Source organism: Microcebus murinus, chromosome 6 (genome assembly GCF_040939455.1).
Source record: "Microcebus murinus isolate Inina chromosome 6, M.murinus_Inina_mat1.0, whole genome shotgun sequence".
Taxonomy (NCBI): Eukaryota; Metazoa; Chordata; class Mammalia; order Primates; family Cheirogaleidae; genus Microcebus; species Microcebus murinus.
The window spans coordinates 24,144,271-24,166,523 of record NC_134109.1 but is presented as its reverse complement, the minus strand read 5'-3'; the positions used below and the strand labels follow the sequence as shown (position 1 = coordinate 24,166,523).

General features: G+C 45.1%; 1 protein-coding gene across 18 annotated transcripts in view; it reads left to right on the top strand.

Annotated features, from left to right (window-relative positions):
- Nucleotides 1-22,253, top strand: part of NRXN3 (neurexin 3) — a 1,566,790-nt gene that overhangs the window by 105,843 nt on the left and 1,438,694 nt on the right. For 17 of the 18 annotated variants that reach the window (XR_012919693.1, XM_020286124.2, XM_076003826.1 and 14 more), the window contains exon 4: nt 17,882-17,911. Coding sequence is in view for 16 of the 18 variants with exons in the window: in XM_020286124.2 (XP_020141713.1) it covers nt 17,882-17,911 (30 nt within the window). In the remaining 2 variants the exon portion in view is untranslated. Of the gene's footprint in view, nt 1-17,881; nt 17,912-20,729; nt 20,738-22,253 lie in introns of those variants that run through there. The other variant, XM_076003828.1, reaches the window with a different exon arrangement.

The window sequence follows — 22,253 nt, the reverse complement described above, 5'->3', positions numbered from 1 at the left end:
TGAAGGACTGGTCTTGTCTTGGTGAATTCCATCAGTCTTTGCTTATCTTAGAATGTCTTGGTTTCTCCTTCATATACAAAACTTAGCTTTGCAGGGAATAAGATTCTAGGCTGGGCATTATTCTGTTTCAGAAGAGTGAGAATGGGCCCCTAGTCTCTCCTTGCCTGTAAAGTTTCAGTAGAGACGTTAGGCATTATTGGGTTTCCTTTGTATTTTACTTGCTTCTTTCATCTTACAGCTTGTAGAAGGGCCTCTTTAGTTGATATTTTGGTCAGTCTGATTACTGCATGTTGTGATGTCTTCCTGTTTGCATTGAATCTCCCAGGGGTCCTTTGAGCTTCTTGAACTTGTATATTGAGATTTTTACCAAGGCCTGGGAAATTTTCCTCTATTATATCTTCAAAAAGCTTATCCAACCCTTAAGTGTTTTCTTCTTCCCCTTCAGGTAACCCTATAGCCCTCACATTAGGTTTCTTCACATAATCCCACATCTCTTGTAGGCTTTGCTTTTTTCTCTTGTTTCTCTGCTCTATCTCTGTGACTGATTTATTTAATTGGAAGGTGTTATCTTCAATCTCTGAGATTCTTTCTTCTGTTTGATCTACCCTGTTCTTGAGGCTTTCCACTGTGTTTTGCAGTTCCGTGAATTGACTCTTCATTTCCAGGAGTTTGGTTTGATTTTTCTTCATTATTTCAATTTCTTTAGTGAATTTTTGTTCCAGGTCCTTGAATCTTTGTGCATTTTCTTTGTGTTGGTTATCCAGTTTTCCTTGCAAGTTGTTGAATATTCTTACGATCCATGTTCGAAATTCTTCTTCTGTGGTCTGATTTTGGTTGATGTTCATTTCTAAGGGGCTGGTGTTCCTCTTTGGGGGTGTGCTTTCTGTTTGAGTTTTCATATTTCCAGAGTTTCTTCACTGATTTCTTTCCATCTGGATCAGTTGTTGCTTCTTACCTTTAGGTTTTCCTTTGGATAATTACACGCCCTGTTTAGTCTCTGAGCCAGTAGTTGGTGTTTGTGGATGAGATTTGCCCACACGCTGTATGATGAATCAGTAGATGCCGTAAAAGGGTGTGCAGAATGTCCTCCCTGTCAGTAGGTGGCGCTTGCTGGGAGGAGCAGGCTACACTGTTGTTTTTGGGTCCTGTAACCAGCTCTTATTCTGCTGGAGAGGCACTCTCATGCCTCAGGTGGTCGGTGGGGCTCTGGGACTTCCAGGTGTGTCCTTCTTCTTCACCTCAGTGAGGCTGGTCTGGGAGTGAGTCTGGGCGGAGCTGGGTTGGGTAAGCCTGCCCTCAGGCACCACAAATGTTGTTAGCAGGGGTCAAAGTTCTGTTCTCTGCTTCTAGGAAAAGCTGTCAGGGAGGGGCTGGAATGGCCCCACTCAGTCAGAAAGTTTGTGTGGGGGGGTGGGGCTGTCTGAGACCTGCAGTCTAGAGCAGGCCTTGCTCCTTTCCACCCTCCGCAACTCCGCGGCTACTCCTGGGCCTCTTGCCAGCAGGCCAGACCTCACGCCACCGGGTCTCCCCTGGCTATAATGCAAGCTGGGAGGTTCCCTGCACAGGGTCGCTGCTTGGACTGGGCACACGCCCCCCACCCACTGCCCCCCCAAGGAAGATTGCCCTCAAGCACACTGATCTGTCCCTACAGGCACACACACCTTAGTAGGCTCGTTTACAAATATCCTTTCTGTGCCCTGGGCAATATGAGACCTGAGTGCATGGGATCTTGTCTGTAGGTCTGGCCTCTGGGCCCCAGATTTCAATCCCTGACTCCACCAGGGAGAGGAGTGCCAGTCCTAATTCACCCACGGAGCCCAAGCTGGGTCGACATCTCTCAGCCTCAGGGTCTGCCCCATTCTCCTGGAATCACTGGGCCAGCAGCACCTGGGAGGGCTGGCAGGTAGGGAGCTCACTCTCTGAGTTCCCTTCACTCAGCTGTAGGGCTCCAAAAGGGAAGGTCCTGTTCCCTGGAGATGCCTCTGGCTGGTGGCTATATTGTCTCTCTTGGCAGCCGCAGATAGAGAATGGGGAGGGGAGAATGAAGCAATATGGCACCTGCTGGGCGTCTCGGGTCTGTGCACACAGAGGTTCCCCGAGGGAGTTGGGAGCCTGGTGCCGAGTCTGCTATAGGCTTACTGCTCACTGGCCATGGCCATCTCTGGGCTGGTGTCCGCAGGTCTCTCCAACTTCTGGGGAGCCCACCAGTGGCCTGAGATGCAAGGGAGGGGAAAGTTAACAGCTCTGCCTACCCTTGCAACTGGTCTCCAAGCTTCTTGGGAGGTCTCTTCTTCCACTTCTCCTCTGCAACCTCCTCTCATGGAGTCTCCTGTAGTCCCCGGTACTCCTCCTTCCGACCCTCCTCCGATGTATGCTCGTGTACTTGCTTCTTCTATTTTCTTCTAGAAACTGTCTTTTTTGCAGAGACATTCTGTCTGGTGGTGTTTCTCGTCCGCCATCTTGCTCTACCTCCCTATCAGCAGCCTTCTTTTCAAATCAATTTATCCCTTATTGTTCTTGATTATCTAAAATAATCAACAAGATTTAAGTAAGGTCCTTCCGATCATTGGTTTTTAATTGGGTGTGTGTTACACAACATACAAGAATAATACATTTATCCCCACCTAATGTGGAGGGTTTCCCTCTCTGTTTTTTTCTGTCTGCCCTCTACTTTAGAAATAATTAGTATTTGAACCAAAACACAGGAAAGCATTTTCTAGAAAGAAACCATTAAATTTATTATTTTACTTAATAATATTTTAGTTCAATCACTCCCTCAACAAATATTTATGTCCTAGGCACTGTTCCAGGCTCTAGGGACCAAACAGTGAATAAAACAGAAGATAGTCCCTGCCATCACGGACATTTTATTTTAGGCAGAGGCAGACAATGAACTAAAATGTACACACGTATAGACAGACACACATATACGTACATAATATATGCTCATTTATATGTGCACACATATACACATACCTACACATATCATGTATATATGTCTATATTATATGTAGATAGTATCTGGTGGTGGGTGGTAATTGCTGTGGAGAAAAATGAAGCAGAGTAAGAAGTCCCTAATTTATAAAGGGTGGTTAGGGGAGGCCTCTCTGATGAGATGGCCAGGATACCTCAGGGAGGTGAATGAGTAAGCCCAAGTTTTGTTTGTAAGAGTGCCACTTTTCTTAACGCCTCCTCTTCCTGGTTCATAGCAGAGTGTGACCAGGGTCACCTCTTGGAGTTGTGTGTGTTTGGCCCCCGTAGGGTTTCCTAGCTGAGGGGATGAGTGGGCAGAAATCCAGCCTGCCTTCCTCTTGCAGAGATCATGCCTGTGGGGCTGACCAGGGAAGCACCTTGGCCTAACTCTTAGGAAGGCACCACATTGGTCCTGGATGAAATAGTATGATGGAGAGAAACACAGTGGACCTGTAGGCCTCCTTGTGTTCATTCAAAGGGGTGGAGGTCTGTGAGCAACTCTCCCTCAGACAATAGGAAATGAAACCAGCTGGCAGAGCACCGTTCCAACTTCACGGCCATTATCTTATGGTGTTCCCTTAATAATCCTCTGAGGTCTGCAGTCTGAGCCCCATTTTACTGTTGGGAAAGTTGAGGTCCAGGGAAGTTAAATGATGTGCTGGGGCCACCCAGCAGGTGAGTAGCAGGGCCATGACGGGACTCCCGGTGAATTCTAGATCTCATGTTCTTCCTTCTGCCTTTGAAGCTCAAGGCTAATTGCCAATCTATTGCCCCACCAACTCCCTGCCATTTTGTGGTTTCTGCACCTGTAGCAAATCACTAGTTTAGATCCTTCCCTCCTGGTCTCGGATGAGTGGCCCTGGCTGAGGTCAGTGGGTGGCCTCCCACCTTTCTGAGCCCCTGGCCAGGCAATCTGGAGCCAGCAGCACTGTGGTTCTGAAACAAGAAGCATTTAATGGTTCTCTGATTTTTTTCCCCTTCCCCTCAGAAGACAAATTGGGGATTTTATGAGCTAATGTAACTATTTACCCAGAGGCCGCTGGAAGACTATAAAGGGATGATTGATAAATTGATTGATTTTACATGTGGAGGAGATGGGTTAGAAGTAACCCTACTGTAAAACACAGTCTGAGATGAGGCCTGGGGGGCGTTACCCTTCTGAAGGTCCAAGAGACAGGCTGGAGACAGGCTGGAGAGCGAGTCCTGCACACGCAGGAAAAATGGGCGGGAACATCCCCAGTCCCTCCTCCCAGCCTTTAGAGTAACAGCAACAAGCAGCACCTGTGGTGCCCTGACCTGAACCAGAAGAGGGAGCTGAGCTCTGACTCCGCCCACACATTCTCCTAGTTAACACTTCATGCAGCTTTCTAGGCATATCCATCCTCAACTACTGAGGAGGGAGAGAAGGTGCCTCAGCGAGCTTAGCAACTGCCCGTGGTCACCTCCTGCTAGTGACCAGGCCAGGATCTCGGCTCTGTCTGCCGCCAAGGCCTGCGCTCTTGTTCTTCTAAGCCCTGCCATTTCCACGAAGGAGCTGTGGGCCAGGCTGCATCCTATCCGTGTCTATACCATGGTAGAACCTCAAAAATATTTATTGAGCAGAACGGGTGGCCACCAGCACACTGTGTTTGTAGGGGCCCGAGACATGCCAGAGCTTAAAGTGCATCCTGTCTGGGCCGTGTAACCCGCCTGCGGCCTAGAAGGGACCCTTGTCAGGGGCCTAATTCCACGTTTCTGCGCATTGGAATTTGTCACTGGTCTCCCTGGGCTGCTGTGGGGCAGGTGGGCAGTCCCAGCTCTGCCCTGACCTCAACCCTCCACCTTCTCCTGCCTCCCACGCATTCCAGAAGTCTCTGCCAAGGGGAGAGGAAGCCGTGTGGAGGTGAGCAAGAAGAGGGAAGGGTGGCGGAAGGATCTAGGAGGCGGGGAGCCATGCGACAGCCTGTGGGTGCGAGACCCCTCCCCGGCCCCTTTTCCAGAGCTGCTCGCTTCTCCCTCCTGCCTGGAGGGGCTGTTTATGGTGCTCCAATGACAGCCTCTCTCCTCAGAAGGGATAATTTCTCAGCCTCTGCCTGCTGATTAGAGCTGGAATTTAAATGAATAACTGTGACCTTGTGGAAGTGCCCTAGTTATTCAGAGGCCCAATGAGGAAACAGGCCTCTTGCTTCCGTCCACCAGCGCGGCGGGCGTGGGGGAGGGGCTCCTGTCTGCCGGGCCCCAGCGGAGGCCTCAGTCTGCTGTCGCCTTCGCCGCCGGGCCTTCCTCTACCCCGTCTTGATCTCTGCCTCTTGTTGCCTTTCCCCTTCAGTGTAAGTCATGTAACGGCTGTCTTTGGGGGAGAGGACCCGCTTATTTGTCCCGAGCCCTGCCCTGTCTCCAGGGGGTCGCTCGGTCCCGCCCGAGGGACGTCCTTCTGAACCCCAAGTCGGGAGGCCGTGCCTGGCGAGTCTGGCTTGTGTGTGTGGACACAAACGGGGTGCCCTTGAAGCTTGCTGCTCAGAGCATGTCCTGAGGGACCCACAGAATCTCAGGCCTCGCGCCAGACCTGCCGAGTCAGAACCTGCTTTTTTGTCAGGACCTCTGGGTGCACACACATTCGTGTTTGGGACACGCCAGCCGCCGAGTCCAGGGCCAGCAGGGCTGTCTTTACTGAGGAAGTTGCAGTTCACCTTGCTAAAGCCCTAGTCTTCCCCTCTCGTGCGGGACACGGCACAAGACGTCTGCTCGATTTGGTTGGTAGCAGGAAGAGGGAGGACGAGGTTATGGAAATAGGGAAGGAGAACGAATGTTTATTGACCACCGAGTCTGTGCTGGTCACAGTTCAGGCACTTTCTATATAAAAGTTCACACACTGGGAGGTGAGGTAGCATAGGATAGAGCAGGATTTGGCAAACTAGAGCTCGAGCGCCAAATCCAGCCCGCTGCCTGGTTTTGCATGACCTTTGAGCTAAGAAACGTTCTTACATTTTTAAATGGTTGAAAACAATCAGAGGAAGAACAATTTGTAACACAAACATTTTATGAAACTTGGATTTGTGTTCATAAAGTTTTTTTGGACGGAGCCACACCCATTCCTTTATGTATTGTCTATGGTTGCTTTTAAGTGGCAAAAGCAGAGTTGGGTAGAAGTGATTGAGACTTTGCAGCCCATAGAACCTAAAATAATTACCATCTGGCCCTTTATAGGAAAAGTTTGCCACCTCTGAGTTAGAGTGCAGACTCAGAGCCAGCTGCCCTGTTGACATACTGTTTCTGTCACCGCACTGCGACTTGTTCAAGTTACCTTACCTTTGTGGGCCCTACTTTCTTCAAAATGAGGACAGTAAGAGTGTTTACCTCGTGGGGCTTTTTTGATGATTGTGAGCTCATGCATGTGACGTCTTTAGAAGGGTGCCTGGCACCTATTTAGCAACGTATAAGATAGCTGTTATCATAAGTTACCCATCCGATCCTTTCAACACCTGTTTCCATTTTGTAGATGAAGACACTTAGGCTCAGAAAGTTTTTTTTTTTTTAAAAATCCAATCCACTCTTTTAGCTGCGTCTTGGTCTCTAATTGCCTAGAGCTGTGCTCCAGTGCTGTGCAACCTGTGTAAACGCACCTGGTGTTCTCAGCTGTCACATTCCTCCCATCAGTCCTGGCCTTTCTTCCAGTTAAGAAAGAGAGCCCTCAAAGTTAGATCCCAGCCATTGCTCTCAAGCAGAGCCTAGGAATCAGCAAGGAGGGACTAAGGAAATCAGTATTTGCAGAGGACCCCACCATGTCCCAGGCACCTACTAGCTCACAGATGAATAACCTTGGCATCCTTTGCCCAAGTTCAGAAGCAGGTATGGTTCTGCTCTGTGGTTCTGCCACTTTTCCTGGGAGCTGTATGCTCTTGGTCAAGTCATGTGACCTTTCTGGGTGACAGGTTTCTTTAACTCAAAGGGTTTGAATCAGATGATCTTTCAGGCTGCCTCCGTTCCGAGGGTGTATGATTAGACATCTGACTGTGAGATACCTTGGGGAGCAGGAACCAGGAGAATGCCTTCGCCCCTACCAAAGACTCACAGCTCCCAACTCCAGTAGGTCCTATACCATATTTTGTCTTTTCTTTCCTATTCTTTTGGGCAATAGTCCCGCTTGCTTTTCTCCCTTCTTACCTTATTAGCAAAATCACTTGACATTTATTGAGCTTGTGTTTTGAGCCAGGCACTGAAATGTTAAGTTTTGCATGCCTTATTTCATTCATTTGACATTCTCAGGGTGTGGATTCTGTTCTTTGGCCCATTTTACCTCCTGAACAAACGGAGGCTCAAGGGTGATAAATAACTCACTGATGCAGCCCAGTGAAAAGTGATGGAACAGAATGTCAGCCCTAGTATGTCTGGGCCTGGAGATGTCTGTCGGGGTTCTACCAGAGCGTACACTCCGTGAAGGTACACTCCTGTTCACTACCGTGTCGTCTTGGCCTAGCGTGGTGCCAGCACATCACAGGGACAGAATAAATACTTGCTGAATGAACAAATAGTGCTCAGAACTCAGCTTTTAGTTTTACCCCATATCCCTCTGAAAGAAAGTCTGCTTTTTATGGGGGTTCACCCTGAGACAGAAGGTAATTGAACTAATCTTTATTCAGTGCCCATCTTGGGCTCGGCTCAGTGGGGAATGCAGGCTGCAGGGAAATCCACCTCCGTCGAGCATAATTGGATTGGAAGGGGGCCCTCCGCTGGGCTAACAGTGCTCAACTTCCAGCCAATTGCCCGGCTGGGGCCCGGGAAGACCCCCTTGGCTCCCGTAGCTGTGGTTCTTGATGAGTAAGTGTGAGTGAAGAGCTGCTTCCCAGCCTGCCTCTAGCTTTGGCTAACTCAAGGAAGATCACTGGGCCTCGGTGCTTTTTCTAGAGCCTTTTAAAATCTCTTCCTTTACTGTCTTGGACAGGCAGGCACGCTAGGGTGTTATTTATATGATTTCTTTTATTTCCCAGTTTGAGAGGGCTAGGCCAGAGTTAGAGCTGTAAAAATCATTAGAGATATGCTGTAGTCTCAATGAAATAGCACCAATCCTGCCCCGCCAAATGTATGTGGATGTTTATTGGTTGCTCCAGTGTTGAAGGGCAGGGAGTGCTAGATGTGCCATCGTGTGTGAGAGAGCCTCCTTCAAAGATTTGTGCTACTCAAGATGCCATTGGTAAGACCATTGAGAAACTCTTCTAGACCAATTCCCTCCCTTTACAGGAGGGAGACATGAAGCCATAGAACTTCCCTGGAACTCAGCTGAGTTACACAGCTCGTTTGGGGCAGCCTTGGAGACCCTCCCAGTCTGTATACCTGCTTAGGGGAAGTCTGGTAAGGACCTGGGCTAAGCTAGTCATTTTGCTGGTCTGGGCCTCAGAAGGAGTGGGGAGTTGGAATAGCTGAGAGACAGGTAGGGAGGTGTCTGAGTGAGAATGCACTGGGCAGGTCGTCTCCCAGTGCTGCCAGCTTATTAGAGAAACGGTGTTGGCAAGAGGCACATGGTGGGGCAGAGAGAGGGCCTGGATAGACCTTCCTCTAAATAATGACAGCAATAACTACAAGTTTTTGAGCCCTTCCTATATGTCAGGAACTGTGCTAAGTGTATTCCATATGTGGTTGCATGTGATTGGATATTTTACAGATGAGAGATAGGAAATTTTACAGATGTTTTTCATCTGGGCAGCAGATATTCTACAAGAAGGAGGCACAGAAAAGTTAACTTGCTCAAAGTCCCAGTTAGTTCCAAGGTAGAGCTGGACTTTGTTTGCATCCAGGCTTTGGGCTGTGGAGAGCAGTGGTTTGGATACTCTGGTAAGCGTCAGAATCACCTGGACAGCTAATGAAGGAGAGCCAGGCTCATTAAAGCAGGATAGTTCTCCCAGGTGATGTGGATTTGACTGAAGTTTGAGAATTTCTGTTTTAAAGGAAAATGATCTGGAAGGTGAAGAGACTTGAAAGCTTCACTTTTAACAACTATTTTATAGCCCCGGGTACATTAGGGAAGTGGGTGGGGAAGGTCGAAGATCCTCCTTTGATTTCCAAGGCATTTAGGTCACAGGGCTAGCAGAGCCATCATCACGATACACTGTAGTCAGCGGTGTATCTGGCTCCCTTATCTGCTACCATGGGGTCTTCAAAGGCAGGCAGCATCTTACTCTTTGAGAATGGACATTTACCCATGCCTGCACCCCCACTGCCTGCCACACTGTGCTCACAGAACTTTGTCAGCATCAGCATTTTAGGAATGGAAGGGACCCAATAGATTGTCAAGGCTCTCTGTGTACCTAATTTTTGACTCTCTTCTGTAAGAGTTTATTCAGATGTGGCTTGAACTCCTTCAGCGAGAAGCAACTCATTGCTCCTTGAGCCTTTCCATTCCATGCTCACAGCACTGAGTGTTTGAAAGCTCTTTCTATTCTGAGTTGCTGTAGCTTTCACCACCTGTATGGCTTCCAGCCCTTGGAGACCCACAGAATAGATCTAATTACGCTCCTAGTATTTGAAGACAGAGCTTTTGTCTTTAAGGATTTTCTTTGCTAAAGGCTAAAACATCTCCAGTTTCCTTGGGCATTCTCTTACAAGGGTTTTAAATTCTTTCATCCAGGTCATTGTTCTCTGAAAAATGACATTTTTTTTCCTGCATCCTTTCCAAAGAAGGATGCTCCCACTGCATATAGTATTATGGATGTGATTGGGATCAGTTCATTATGGAGTAGTCCCAGGGCTCCTTTTTTCTTGACTTTACATCTATTAATGGCAGCGCCAAATACCTTAGCCTTTTTTAAAAAAATGACTATAGTATTAAATTTAACTTAATGAAAACCTTGACTATTTTTTGTGTGCACTGATGCTAAGCCATTTCTCTCCCCTTCTCTGGCTTGTCCATTTGGTTTATTTGACTTAAGCTTGGAACCACTCTTTGATTTTGTTAAATCCAGCTTTGGATTTTTAAAGTTTAGCACACCATGATCTATTTGGGCACATTTGTTTTAAAATCTAGCACATCGGCTGTCCCTTCCAGCTTCATGTCATTCATGAATGAAGAACTGTTGTAGAGAAGTCCATGATGGCTGGAGAGCAAAAACCTTCTCTCCTTTGGGATGAGTCTTTTCTAAAAGTCATTATTGTTGATCCTTTAGCCCTTGGAGTGACTGGCATGACTCCTTCATCTCTGCCTTCCATGCATGAGGAAACTTCACCGTACCTTCCCCACTAAGGTGCAGAATAGATTAGGAATGTGCTGTAGATATTCTTTCTCCTACTCAGTGGCTAGGGCATACAGAAGCTGTTGGTGATTCATGGGCACGATTGAGAAAGCCTTTCTGTTCAGTCCTGCTGCCATGCTGTAAGAACACAGTTGGTCTCGGGGCAACTGTGAGTGGGCTGGCGTGGTCACATCCTAAAAGGGCTAGTTGTTGAGGATTGAACCTGGTGGCATCATGGAAAGGCAAAAACTAGAGGCCCAGGTGGCCCCTATGTTGGAGAATTATCAACAGGTTCCCTTCTCTTCTGTATCTGTGCAAACCATCATCATCATCAGTTTAACTATTCAGTTCATCTCAGTACTGTGAAAAGCTTGTGGAAAAGTTAAAATCATATATATAAATAGTTGATCATCCTGAATGTTAGCTCATGACTGCTATTAGGTAATTATTTGAAGCTTTGTATAGCTTGACTGTAGTGGTGGTAGGCTGTTCTTGAAGCCCAGTGCTCTGATTATGGGTAGTGTTTTCAAGGTATTAGTTTCAACCACTGGAAACTGACATTTTCATAGATCAAAACCAGTCAAATAGCAGCAGTTTTATATGGTTCAACCCAATATGTTGCTTGGCCTCTTTGGAAATATCTGAAATCATAGAGGCAAGAATCTTAGAGTTGGGAGGGATTTTTGGTAGTTATCTCCTAAACCCCCTACTCTGATTCTGTTCTAAGGCATTTCTGGCAAGTAAAACTTCCTTATCATGCACCCTCCGTTCGTGCTGAATGTGTTTTCTCCTTTATCTTGTGTGTGCAACTTTAAAAATGCTTAAAGGCAGCTCTCGTGTCCTTACCTAGCCCTGTCTTGTTTGGGCTGCACATAGCAGTTCCTGCAGCTGTTCTGCACGTGCACGTGACTTTGGAGCCCTCATCATCCTGGCTGTGCTCCTTTGGACACAGCCCACCTGATTAATGCCCTTCCTAATACACAGCATCATATTCTGAACCAAAACCCTAAGTCTGGTACAGATAGCGCTTAGAAGAGGTGAGACTATTGAACTTTTTTATTCTGGGAGGTCAGGAATGGAGGATTGTACTTAAGTGCCAGCATTTACATTTGTCCCTTGAAATTAAATGTCACTTTTTTCTATGCCCATCCTTTTGTTACCCTGTTTCTAATATCTAACACATTAGCCATTCTTCTCAGGTTTAGGTCATCACAACATCCAGACCGCATGCTATGAATGTCCTCAGCCAAGTCATTGATCAAAATCTGGAATGGGCCTAGGTGCTGCTGTAAGACACCCCCCACGGAGAGTGAACCTGTCTTGGAGAGACCTTTAGCGTGGCTGTCCTGACGATCTCGCTCGTGACAGTGTCAAGGACTGAGGAGTCTGAGATTTGCATTTTAAAGAAGGAAGTGGCTTAATAATGCCAAGACATGACTTGAGAAAGGATGCATTTCGTGCCTTACTCGAATCTGTTGGTGAGCTTGAGGCGGAGGAGAAGACAGCCATGTCAAAGGGCTTTCCAATGCCCCTAAAAATGCTGGGCTGGGGCGTACATGAAGTTGCATTAATGTCTAAGCACTATGTTCTGCTCACCTATCTCTACCTGCACTGAATTAGAGAGGTAGCTAGTGTCCTGGTTACTGTCACAGGCTTGAAAGACCACCTGCTGGCTTAGAGTCCTCACTTCACCCCTTCCTAAGTAGCGTGACTTTGACTCTCAGTCTTGGTTTCTTGGCCTATAAAATTGAAATTACAGCAATGCCTTTCCCATGGAGATTGTATGGAATGAGATAACACACAGCCACACCTTGTCTGTGAGAAACAGCTGACAAATATTAGCTATTATTATTAATATAATTATCTTTTTGCGAAGTTAACTGAATTTCGTCTTTTAGGTACTTAAAATGCTAAGATGTATCTTTCTATTAAGACATAAAATTTATCCTTTCTCATGTCATTTTTTGGGGGTTATGAAGTCACTTCCCTCTTTAAAATGCAAATCTGGACATGAGATTCTTTGTCCTTTTCTTTCCCCAATTCCTGGTCTGCCTGCAGGCACTTTGGGTGTCTCTGTTCATTGGGCCCTACCCCCTCTCACCTTCAGGATCTCCTGAGTTCTTTGAGAAACATCAGGTGAATGTTTCCATTACCTTCTGATTTTTTTGTAGTTACTCTTTTAAAAAGTCTTTGTGGTTTCATAAGAATTCAACATTGGTACTTGGCACTTGCAGCAATTAGTGACATTTAATTTGTCTACTTCAGTGTGGAAAAAAAAATGATATATGTGGATTTTTCACTAGGGTAAAAGTTACCCTCAGAGTGAATGAAATAAAAGTCTTGGCAGAGATAACATGGGTTTTTTTTTTTTTCTTTTTCTGAATTTTTTACCCCACCCCCCACCCCCCATGAGTGACTTCCTTCCTTCTCTGAAATCCTTTTTCTAATTACCCAGCAGGGGTGAAGGAAAGAAGGGTGGATTTGAAAACTATGTGAGGTGGGTGGGATATCACAGGTTTGAGGGGGAGACAGTATTAGCTTACATGATGGAGGCCTTCGACTTCTGGCCTGGTTCCTGAACATTACATCTTCCTCTTGCCTGTTTCAGTAAATGGTTTCTATTCTCCGTATTAGTCATTCTCATGACAGGCTTCATGATGGCCACAGCCGCTTACAAATGACTTTGCTTTCATAGCCATTTCCATTTTCCTGAGCTGCAAAAGCAGCTATCTCCATGGGGATTTTCCCAAAGGGTGTAATATAGTTTAGAGGGCCATACGTATATTTTGCATATCATTTACATATGATTTGCAGTCTGTTCTAAGGCAGTTTCAACTTTGTATGTCTTGTCTACTGGCAATCTTTTTCTCCTCATGTTCCTATATGTACCCTGAGAACCTGTGCACAACCAGGAGACACAAGAAGGGTGGCATATAGTACCAGAAAGAGGGATGCGGGAGGGACGAAAGTACCAGATATCTTGCTGGGATTCAGAATTGTGCCCAGATCCAACTGGGATAGAGCTTTGTTAGGGTATGACATCAGATAGGGGACACTTTGGTTGCTTTCTTATTTTGTTTTTTGTATGTGTTTTTTTAAAAGGCATTGCAGTTCCATAAGAATTCTACATGGTGATTCATTTCCTGCCTGTCAGAGGGTCATCCCAGCCCATCCCCTGTTCTCTACCCACCCTTAGGCTTTGGGTCATAATTCAAAGCCAGAGGCTACAGTGAGATTGTTTTAGAAAGGTGTGGCCCCCTTCGTTTCTGTGAGCCCCTGTCGAGCCCATCCCTTTTCTTTCAGCAGACCTGGAGTGTCAGGCTCAGAATAAATGCCAAACTCCAAACCCAGCCAGGGTGCAGGTCCCCTGGCAGGCAATGTGCATGCATTTCCACCTTCTGCTTCTGAGGCTGGTCAAAAGGCCCATCTTCATTTTAACCCCTTCTTTGTCAACCATGCACAGAACACACACCCAGCGTAGATTCTATTTTATTCCTTGCTAATTATATTCTTCTCGGTTAAGAATTTTTGAACATTATTTTCTATAATTTATGTTGGAAAGCCATCTAATTTTTCTCCTTTTTGAATATAAAATATTTCTTATATTTAATGTTGAATATGCGTGGGGGGAAAAAAAAGAACTTTCAGGATATCTCAATTTCTCCCGATCTATCTCAGGTTGAGATGCAGAGCTCAGACCCCTTTTGCCCCCTGGGTGTCATTCACTTACACAAGCCCTGCCCATCTCTTCCATGAAGGGGATGTGATAAGCCCCTTACATTTGCCCAGACTCTTTCCAATCATAGTCCTACCTCGTTAAATGCACACTGATGTTTTTGTTTGAGAGAGTCCTCTTTCTCTTCAACCCATCCTGTCTCAAACAGAACTCATTATCCCCTCACCCCAAATCCATCTCCCCATCCCATCCCATCCCCCTGTTTCTGACAGTGCTCCCCAAGTCTTCCCATCCAACCCTTTCCTGGAGTATTTCATCTATCACCAAAGCCTGTTAAAAAAAATCCTTTTCCCCATTTCCTTCCCACTGCCATGGTGCTGATTTAGGCCCTTTGCCTGTGAATGACTCTCTCCATTTCTTTCCCTCTAATCCATCCTGTCCACTCTATTGCAAAAACAATCTTCCTCGATATCATTTCCCTTGGGTTGTTCTCCTGCCCACGAATCCTCAATGTCTCCCATCAGCTGCAAGATCAAGTTCACATTTCTTAGCCTTGAAACTCAAAGCCTTCATGCTCTGATTCTTAGGATTGTCTTACATTTTTTTCTTTATATGAACTGCTGCTATATATCCATGCCTTTATTTGTATAGCACGCTCTGACATACCTACTGTGTGCCTGGTAGTTTCCTGATAACTTCTGAACAGCTGAACTGAAGAGTCCTTACAAATGTACTCTGTGGCCTTGGGAGACTGTGGTGCTACGTGGAATGTCCTCTATCTAAACCCTAAACCATCTTCTAAGGCCTGTTTCAAATGCCTCTGCCCTCCAGTCACCTTTTCTGGGCACCTAGGACCCTCCTCACATTCCCTACTGGCTTTATTGTCTGAAGTCATCATTTGACACTCAGCAGTTGCCCATTCATTCCTCATTTAATCATCACACACATACTGAGCACCTATTGTGTGCCAGGCACTATAATAGGTGTTGCCTCACACATCAGTATATTTTCGTAGTATAATAAAAATAAAAATAGCAACTCTTATATATTAGTAGCTCTTAACATGTGCAGGCACAGATTTAAATTTATTTAATCCTCAAACCAACCTATGAAGTAGGCATGATTAGCATCCCTATTTTAAAGATAAGAAAGTCAAGGCAAAGAGGTGTTTATCAACTTTCCTTGCATCACAAGCTAGACAGTAGCAGAGACAGAGGTCAAATTGACTCTGAAGTCCTTGGTCTTAACCCCTATGCTTCACCGTCAGGTATCAGTTTATCTGTCACATGTGTTTATGTAAATAAAAACACAAAAACTTTCCCAGCTAGACTCTAAACTCCTAGAGGTCAGTAACAAGGTACCACACTCATTTGTCTCCCAACTACCTTATCCAATCTTTACATATAGTGGGTACTTGAATTTTTGGTTCTTTCATTCACCGTTGTGGGGCCTGAGATTTTTAGCAGCAAGTAGGAGTGTTTTGAGGTGGAAGGAGAGAGAAGCAGAATTTCAGAATAGACCTGGACACGATGCAATTCTTGGTTTCCAGTTTTTAACTCTGCAAGCTCTGGGATAGGTTCATACAAGAAAAGATACTGATGTAAAAGCTCTTCAAAGTGCAATAAAATTCCCTTCTTGAAAAGCAAAATAAAACTCCAATTGTATTATGGTTAGAGTTTCTCCTCTCCCTCATCCTTTTCTCATTATACTTTTTCGTGTACATTTTGCTTTATTGACTAAAAAACTAAAGTTTTGACATCAGGATTTCAGATCTGCATTCCTGGCCTAATATTCCTACTTAAGGTTTTTATAAGTTGAAGAATATGAACATTTTGAGTGGCAATACTGCAACTACACATGTAGCTTTAATAAAACCTGATAAGTATGTATTTGAATTTTAAAAACACAATTGGTAAGTTATTTGCATTTTAAAAGGATTCTTTCCTTTACAAAAGGATCCACTGCAGTTTCATTAAATATCCAATTCCTTGTAGTGCATTTATCATACAATTTAATTTACCAAAATTTGATTTATTTGCTACTCTTAAGGGGTAGCTCTCAAGTTCCAGTGAGCATAGGAATCACTTGGGCAACTTGTTTAAAATTCAGATCTTGCCTTAACTGCGCCCCAAGATCCTAATTCATTTGGTCTGGGGTGGGGGGCCAGGATCTTCATTTTTAATTGGCATCCCCAGGTGGTTGATGTAGGTCATCAGTGAAATACTCTTTGGGAAGCACATGAGATAAAGCCCAACTGAAGGGCTTTCTCCAGGGCTTGAATTCCCTCTTACTGCTAAGTGTCCTGCTCACTCTTCCTTTGGTAAATTTTAAAAACATTTATTTGGGTCAAATAAAGATGCATCTATCTCTTTCCTACTCAGTCTGTCTTACAGCTGCCAAATGTCTTTAATCTCTGGTGTTTGCCCTTCCTTTTTTTAACCCTATGTTTGACTCTTTGGATCTTCCTTATTCTTGTATCTTAAAGCTGACAACACTCTTGTTGCCTACTGAATTCGCACATCTGTTCCTGTTCTTTCCACATACCCCACCTCTCTGCCCCACATCCTGCTCTTGACTGGGATGCTAAAGGCCATGGCTCTGTCCAGAAATATCAGGAATTTTAGGACTAGTTATTTCTGTGATGATTTCTCTCAGCCAAATCTAGGGCTCTTTCTCCTCTCTCCCCACTATTTGAAAAGAAAGACCAAAAATTAATTTTTTAAGTAAATCATGAAACATACTTGTTTTGGCATGATTTCATCTTTCCATGAGTGTTAGTCCTGGTTGTAGAGCCATGGATGCTAGAATTATATATTTAAAATATGATTATAGTTTAATAAAATTTGTTTAAAAAATAGACTCCATGACATTTATGGCATGTATCTATGTATTTAATATATCATTGATCTTTTAAAAGTCAGTTGCCTGACCTATATTTTGCCTCTGATTACTTTTCTAAATCTCTAGTAATCTCCAAAAACATTTAGAGATTTCCATACTTCAGAGTTTTTTTCCTCCTTTATTAATCCCCTATCTCCCTGAATTTTGCCCTGAGTAAAGATTCTCTGGGGTGATCTGGATTTTGTAAAGTATCTCCAGTAATAATTGAAGCAATACAAGAGCAAATAGCTGGTACAGTTGGTTACTTGTTGAAAGTCTTTTCTCTTAACCAATTTATCAGGATTTGAGCTTCCTTGAACTAAGGAGCTCGTAACAGCCTGGTTTGCCTTCCATAAGAACATATCTAGAGATTCTGTTATTTGTTTATTGGGACTTTGTGTACCTTTTTTAACCCATTCAGCCTGGTCTAGGCCTGTCTGGTCAAGTGTGGGGGGTTTTCTAGGAAAAGATGGTGGTGGGGAAGTGGTGTATTGGCACTGGGCTAAGACAAGGGTGATAGGAGAATCAATTTCAGGTAGTCTGAGCAACTCTTGCAAGCAGAAATTTATTTGGTATATTCAATATGATCCAATTTTAGAATATCTAGAGAAAAAAAGACTAGAGAAAAAAAGTTAGGTGGCAACCTTTGGATGGTAGGATTGCAACTGATTTTTTTCTTATTGTTCTTCTGAATTTTTCCAAGTTTCTACAGTGACCATGTATTGCTATTGCTATTACAAGTAGCTTAAAAGAAAGAAACCTACTTTGCCTCACATCTTGAATCTGCTTCCCAAGGGACCTAATCTCCAATATATCTAACACAGATCTTACGTATTATTGTACAGAACCATGGTCAAAGGAAAGTTCTGGATATTAGGCCCAAAGCAGTTCAGCAACACAAAAGACTGTCCTTAAAACTGGAGAGCCAGCTTCCACCCTGCAGCGGGAAGGCTGGGTGTCAGTGTTTGTCGCATGCCTCTGAGCATGTGTGTGTGGGGTATGTGAGTCTGTGTGTGGCCCCTGCCACTCCCTTTTCCTCTCAAGAATTAAGAGAAGATGGTGTTGCATTTGGGATTTTAACTTTGTCTTCTTTCTCTTTTTCCCTTTCCCTTCTTCCCCCCTCCCTCTCTCCCTCTTTTCCTTCCTGAAGGCCTCTCCCACCTCATGATGAGTGAACAAGGTAGGTGCTTTGTGCTCCTGGCCCTGCAGCTGCCCGAATCGCTTGCCTCTGCGCCTCTGGCTGGTCCCTGGGTGCCTGTCAGCCCGGCTGGCCACTCGCTGCCTGCCCCTCTTGCTGTGGGCCAGGCTAACAGTGGGGGCCGCCCTGCGCTGGGGTGGGGGCACCTTCCGGATGCATCGTGGTTTCCCACCCCCAGCGTCCCCCCGGCTTCTCCATTCTCTACCACCATTTGTCACCCTGGGCTCTGGCCCTGCTGGGCTGTACCTGCGAGGGAAGCATGAAACAAGGCATGACAGCATCGATAATGGGGGTGAATGAAGCTAATTTCAGAGCAACCAAGCGGTTAACTTCCTCCTGCTCCTCCCCAGGCCCCATGCAGGGGCCCAGGTTGGGGGAGAGGACCTGGGCTCCTCCCTGAATTTCCTTCAGAGGGGAGGTTGGCTTTTTGTCTTCCCCTCTGTTCCACTGCCCATAATGATGTTCTGGCCTCCAAAGGTCAAAGGAAGCCCTTGGGGGGTGTTTGGACTGTTTTTTGGTTTTATATAAAAGCAAAAAAAAAAAAAAAATCACCTAAAGAACATGCTAATGTCCTCATGGCAGGATTCTAACTCATTATACACCCTGAAGAAAACTGCATATAAAGATCTGTAAATTCAGCATCTGCAACCTAAAATATTCAAATATGCAAGGAATGAACTGTGCAGGAAATTCAGCTCAGCTAAGCACAGGGTGGGCTGTGAATGAAGCCTTTTTCTCCTAAATAAAAATTTTCCACATTATCAGCCTAAATCAGGCTTTGAGAGCTGAGCCTACTTAAAATTGTCTTTTCCTTCACAGTTCAATTGCTACTATTGTGTTTCTTCTGAGCCTTGGGATGATTGCACGATTGGGCTACCTGCCTTGGCCTGTCACCAAAAGACTGTACTTTAATTTTTCTTGTCTGTCTCTTTTAAAAATACACAGGCACTTGGCACCTCTTTTGGAGAACCAGAGAAAAGGGGAAGGAAGGGTACTCCCATTTATTCCTGTTTTTCATGATTTTTCTTGATCTTTCCTACTCCTGTGGACACTGGGTCCTTCAGACATTTTTGCTAGAAAGGAACATATGATCCAACCAAGGAACCATTGGGGCTGAAAGAAGTTTGTTCATGGTATCCAGGTAGCTGTGGAGGGGGGCAGTTCAGAGTATCCTGAATTGTTAAGGCAGGGTAAGGAGGAAGGAAGCCCACGTTTCCAATATAGTATATCCTCCAGACCTGAGCCAAGATCCATGATGTGGATTTAGGAAATTTCAGTAGAGAGCAAGCTTAGTAGAGAGCAGATATCAAAGAAAAGTGTGGGGAGGAGGACAGGCGAGTTCTCCAGCATTAGATGGGGCTCCGGAAGAAGCTGGGATGAAGCCTTTGTTTTTCTCATAGGTGAGCGAGGGAAGCAGGTGCCCAACAGCAAGTCACTGTGAGGCAGATAGAAATAGGGGATACTTGATGTGGACCTAGTGTCTGTGTGGGTTGAGAGAGTTGAGCACATTTCTATGAAGTAGAAGGAAATGAGCTCTGTGATTGCTAGAATTTGAAGGCTCAACTGTGGTGACAAGTTGCACCAGTAAGAACAGGACCTCAGGGCCATGATGACAGGACTCCTCCTACAGCCTTGAGCCCTATGCTCCCAGCTATCTTTCAGGAGTTCTCAGAGCTTTCACAGCTTGGAGGACTGAGTGCATCACATGGCTGACATCATAGCACAGAGAAAGGCAGATGGGATAGGCTGATGGGGACTAGGAAGTCCTCAATCTTGATTTAGCTTATTTCAGACATACTGAAGTGGTATAGGTATTTTGGAAGGCTAACTCCCAACGTGGGTATGAAAGGCATTTGGAGAACCTATATTGTATTCTTTACACAGGACTGATGGGTACATGTATAGAGTATTCAGATACAACAGTGCTCCAGGGAAATAAGTCTGGTACCTTCTAGAAAAAGGAAAAGAAATAATGACAGACATGGATGTTGTAAATTCCTTTTTAGAGAGGATTTCAAGAAAGGATGCAGCATTCTTCTGGGTGACCAGTGCTACTAATATTTAGTTTAATCTGTTCTTAAGGAGGTCCTTTGACCACATCTCTCTTCCTCTCATTCTTTTCCATTTCCCACCTCCTTGTCTGTCCTTGCCCTGATGGTTCCCTAAAAAGCCAATACTCTTCTTCTCACTGGTACCTCCTTTCCTTCTCCTTGTTTCTTCAACTTGAAAGAGACTTCTGTCTGGCTCTCACTGAATCTCAAAAATTTGCTTTTGATGCCCACAAATATGTGTGGAAATATTTATGAATGTTGTGTGTGCACCACCTGTACACGTGTGTTAGTCTTGGGCCTCATGACTCATGTGACTGTTGGGAAAATACAGGAGAACCAAGACTTTCCCTAACCATTTTTAGGTGGGTTAACTGCGTGCAGTTTCACGTACATGCGGCTGTGCAGTGCTTTTGCATGCAGACTGTCATGTTTCTAAGGATGGGACAGAGAAGAACCGAATGGGACAAAGCTTAAACGTGAAGCTGGTGGAAGCAGCCTTGCTGGTCACTGGGTTTTCTGCTTGTTTAAGCTTCCCATTGGGGGGTTTGTTTTGTGCTGCCCTCTTGGGATTTTGCAATGCTACTGCCTTTACTGTCTTGAGTTTTTGTTACGTGTGTTACATCTCTGTGCCTGTCTGCAGTGTGCTGATGTTTTACTTTCCTTACTCTCTCTTTCTTTCTCGCCGTCTCCATGGTGGACACCATGCCTCCTCTACTTAAATGGACCTTCCACTTCATTTCTGTAGGTAGAAGTAAAGGTAGAGACTGCTTTATTTTTATCATTATAACTCTTAGTCTGCCTTCTGAAATATTCATGTATCCAAGGGGATTGTCAATTCTGATAAATAACAGTCCAGATTATTAATAACTGAGTGCTTTTAACAACTAAAAAATAAATAAAAAGCCAATGCTCTCATTTCCCTTCAGTGTACTTCATGTTTGGTGTTTGGAGATGATTCTGCGTTGGCCTGCCTCCTTCTCAATGAGGATGGGCCTCATGCATGATGTTGTGCTGTTTCTAGCAGATCGGGATTCTGAACATGGTTATGCAGTATGGGGAAGACATATTTTACTTCAATGCAGGGTGTTCTAAGATCCTCTCCCAGTAAATGTATCGAGGGAACGGGAGAGGTGTGAAATGATGTGCTGTTGTTGCTATTACTTGGCATAACTGAATTTGGGGATAACATCGGTGGGGGAAGGATGATAGATGAGAAAGGGAGAGGATTGGCAAATTGTCCAAAATTTTATTTAATGTGGAATGTGGGGGGTATGTGTTTATTACCCTGATTGCCCTGTGTGCTGTATTTCCTGTATTTGTGTGGGGGTCGGGGGTCTTTTGACTGGGGGTGATGGGCCAAGAAGGGTGGGGCTGGAGGGTGTGGGAGAACATAAGAATGGAAATTCATTACACTGTAAGGAGGCAGAGGAAGATGACTTCAAAAGCTGGCCTTTGCCAGGTGTGCAGGGAAAAGAAGGGGTGCTGAACAGGTGGGCTCGCGCCAATGCTCTGACATGCCTTTCAGCGCTTCCCACCTTGCAGGTAGCACAGCTCGCTCATCCATTCTGAATCAAAGCTGTCAGAGACCAGAGCCTGCAGAACCTGGCTCGCCAGCTCAAATTGGATTAGCTGTTCAGGAGTGAAGAGAGAGGTTAATTGATAAATTATAAATATGTATCTGCATCCAATTTTCCCCTCTTCCTCCCTAACTCTGCAGCCCCTATCTCAATGAATCTGTGTGCTGTCTCTTCTTTCAAAGATTGGCAAAGAACAGAAGTAGGAAATGTGAATTCTGGCATGAGGATGTTGAAGAAAGAAGGGGCCGCCAAGTTACAGAAAATGCTGATTTGATGACTAGTCTGTGAACTGGCCATCTCTCATTTGAGTTTTCTGCTTTTCTGGATCTTTTAAAAGTTATGTATGGTTGCCTTGGAAGCAGTTCAGTCCTTTCTACGTTTAGGTTGCCAGCCATCATGCCACCCGCTTTATGTGCCTTGCCATACTTAATGCTCACAGCTTATCTGATGTGGGTGGTGGCATTATCCTTGTTTTGTGGATAAGAATAATAAGGCTCAAAGTCAGATAACATAGGTCAGATGGCCACTGAGTGGGACTCAAACCTAGCATCTGAGCCGCGAACCACTACTCCAGACTGCCTCTCTTGGATCCAGGGATGACCTCCATGTATGTGCCTCCTAGCTACCTCCTTGGCACTGACTTGTGCCAAGTTCCAGCCTGCCACTTTGCATTCTCTGTGACACTTGTCTATATAA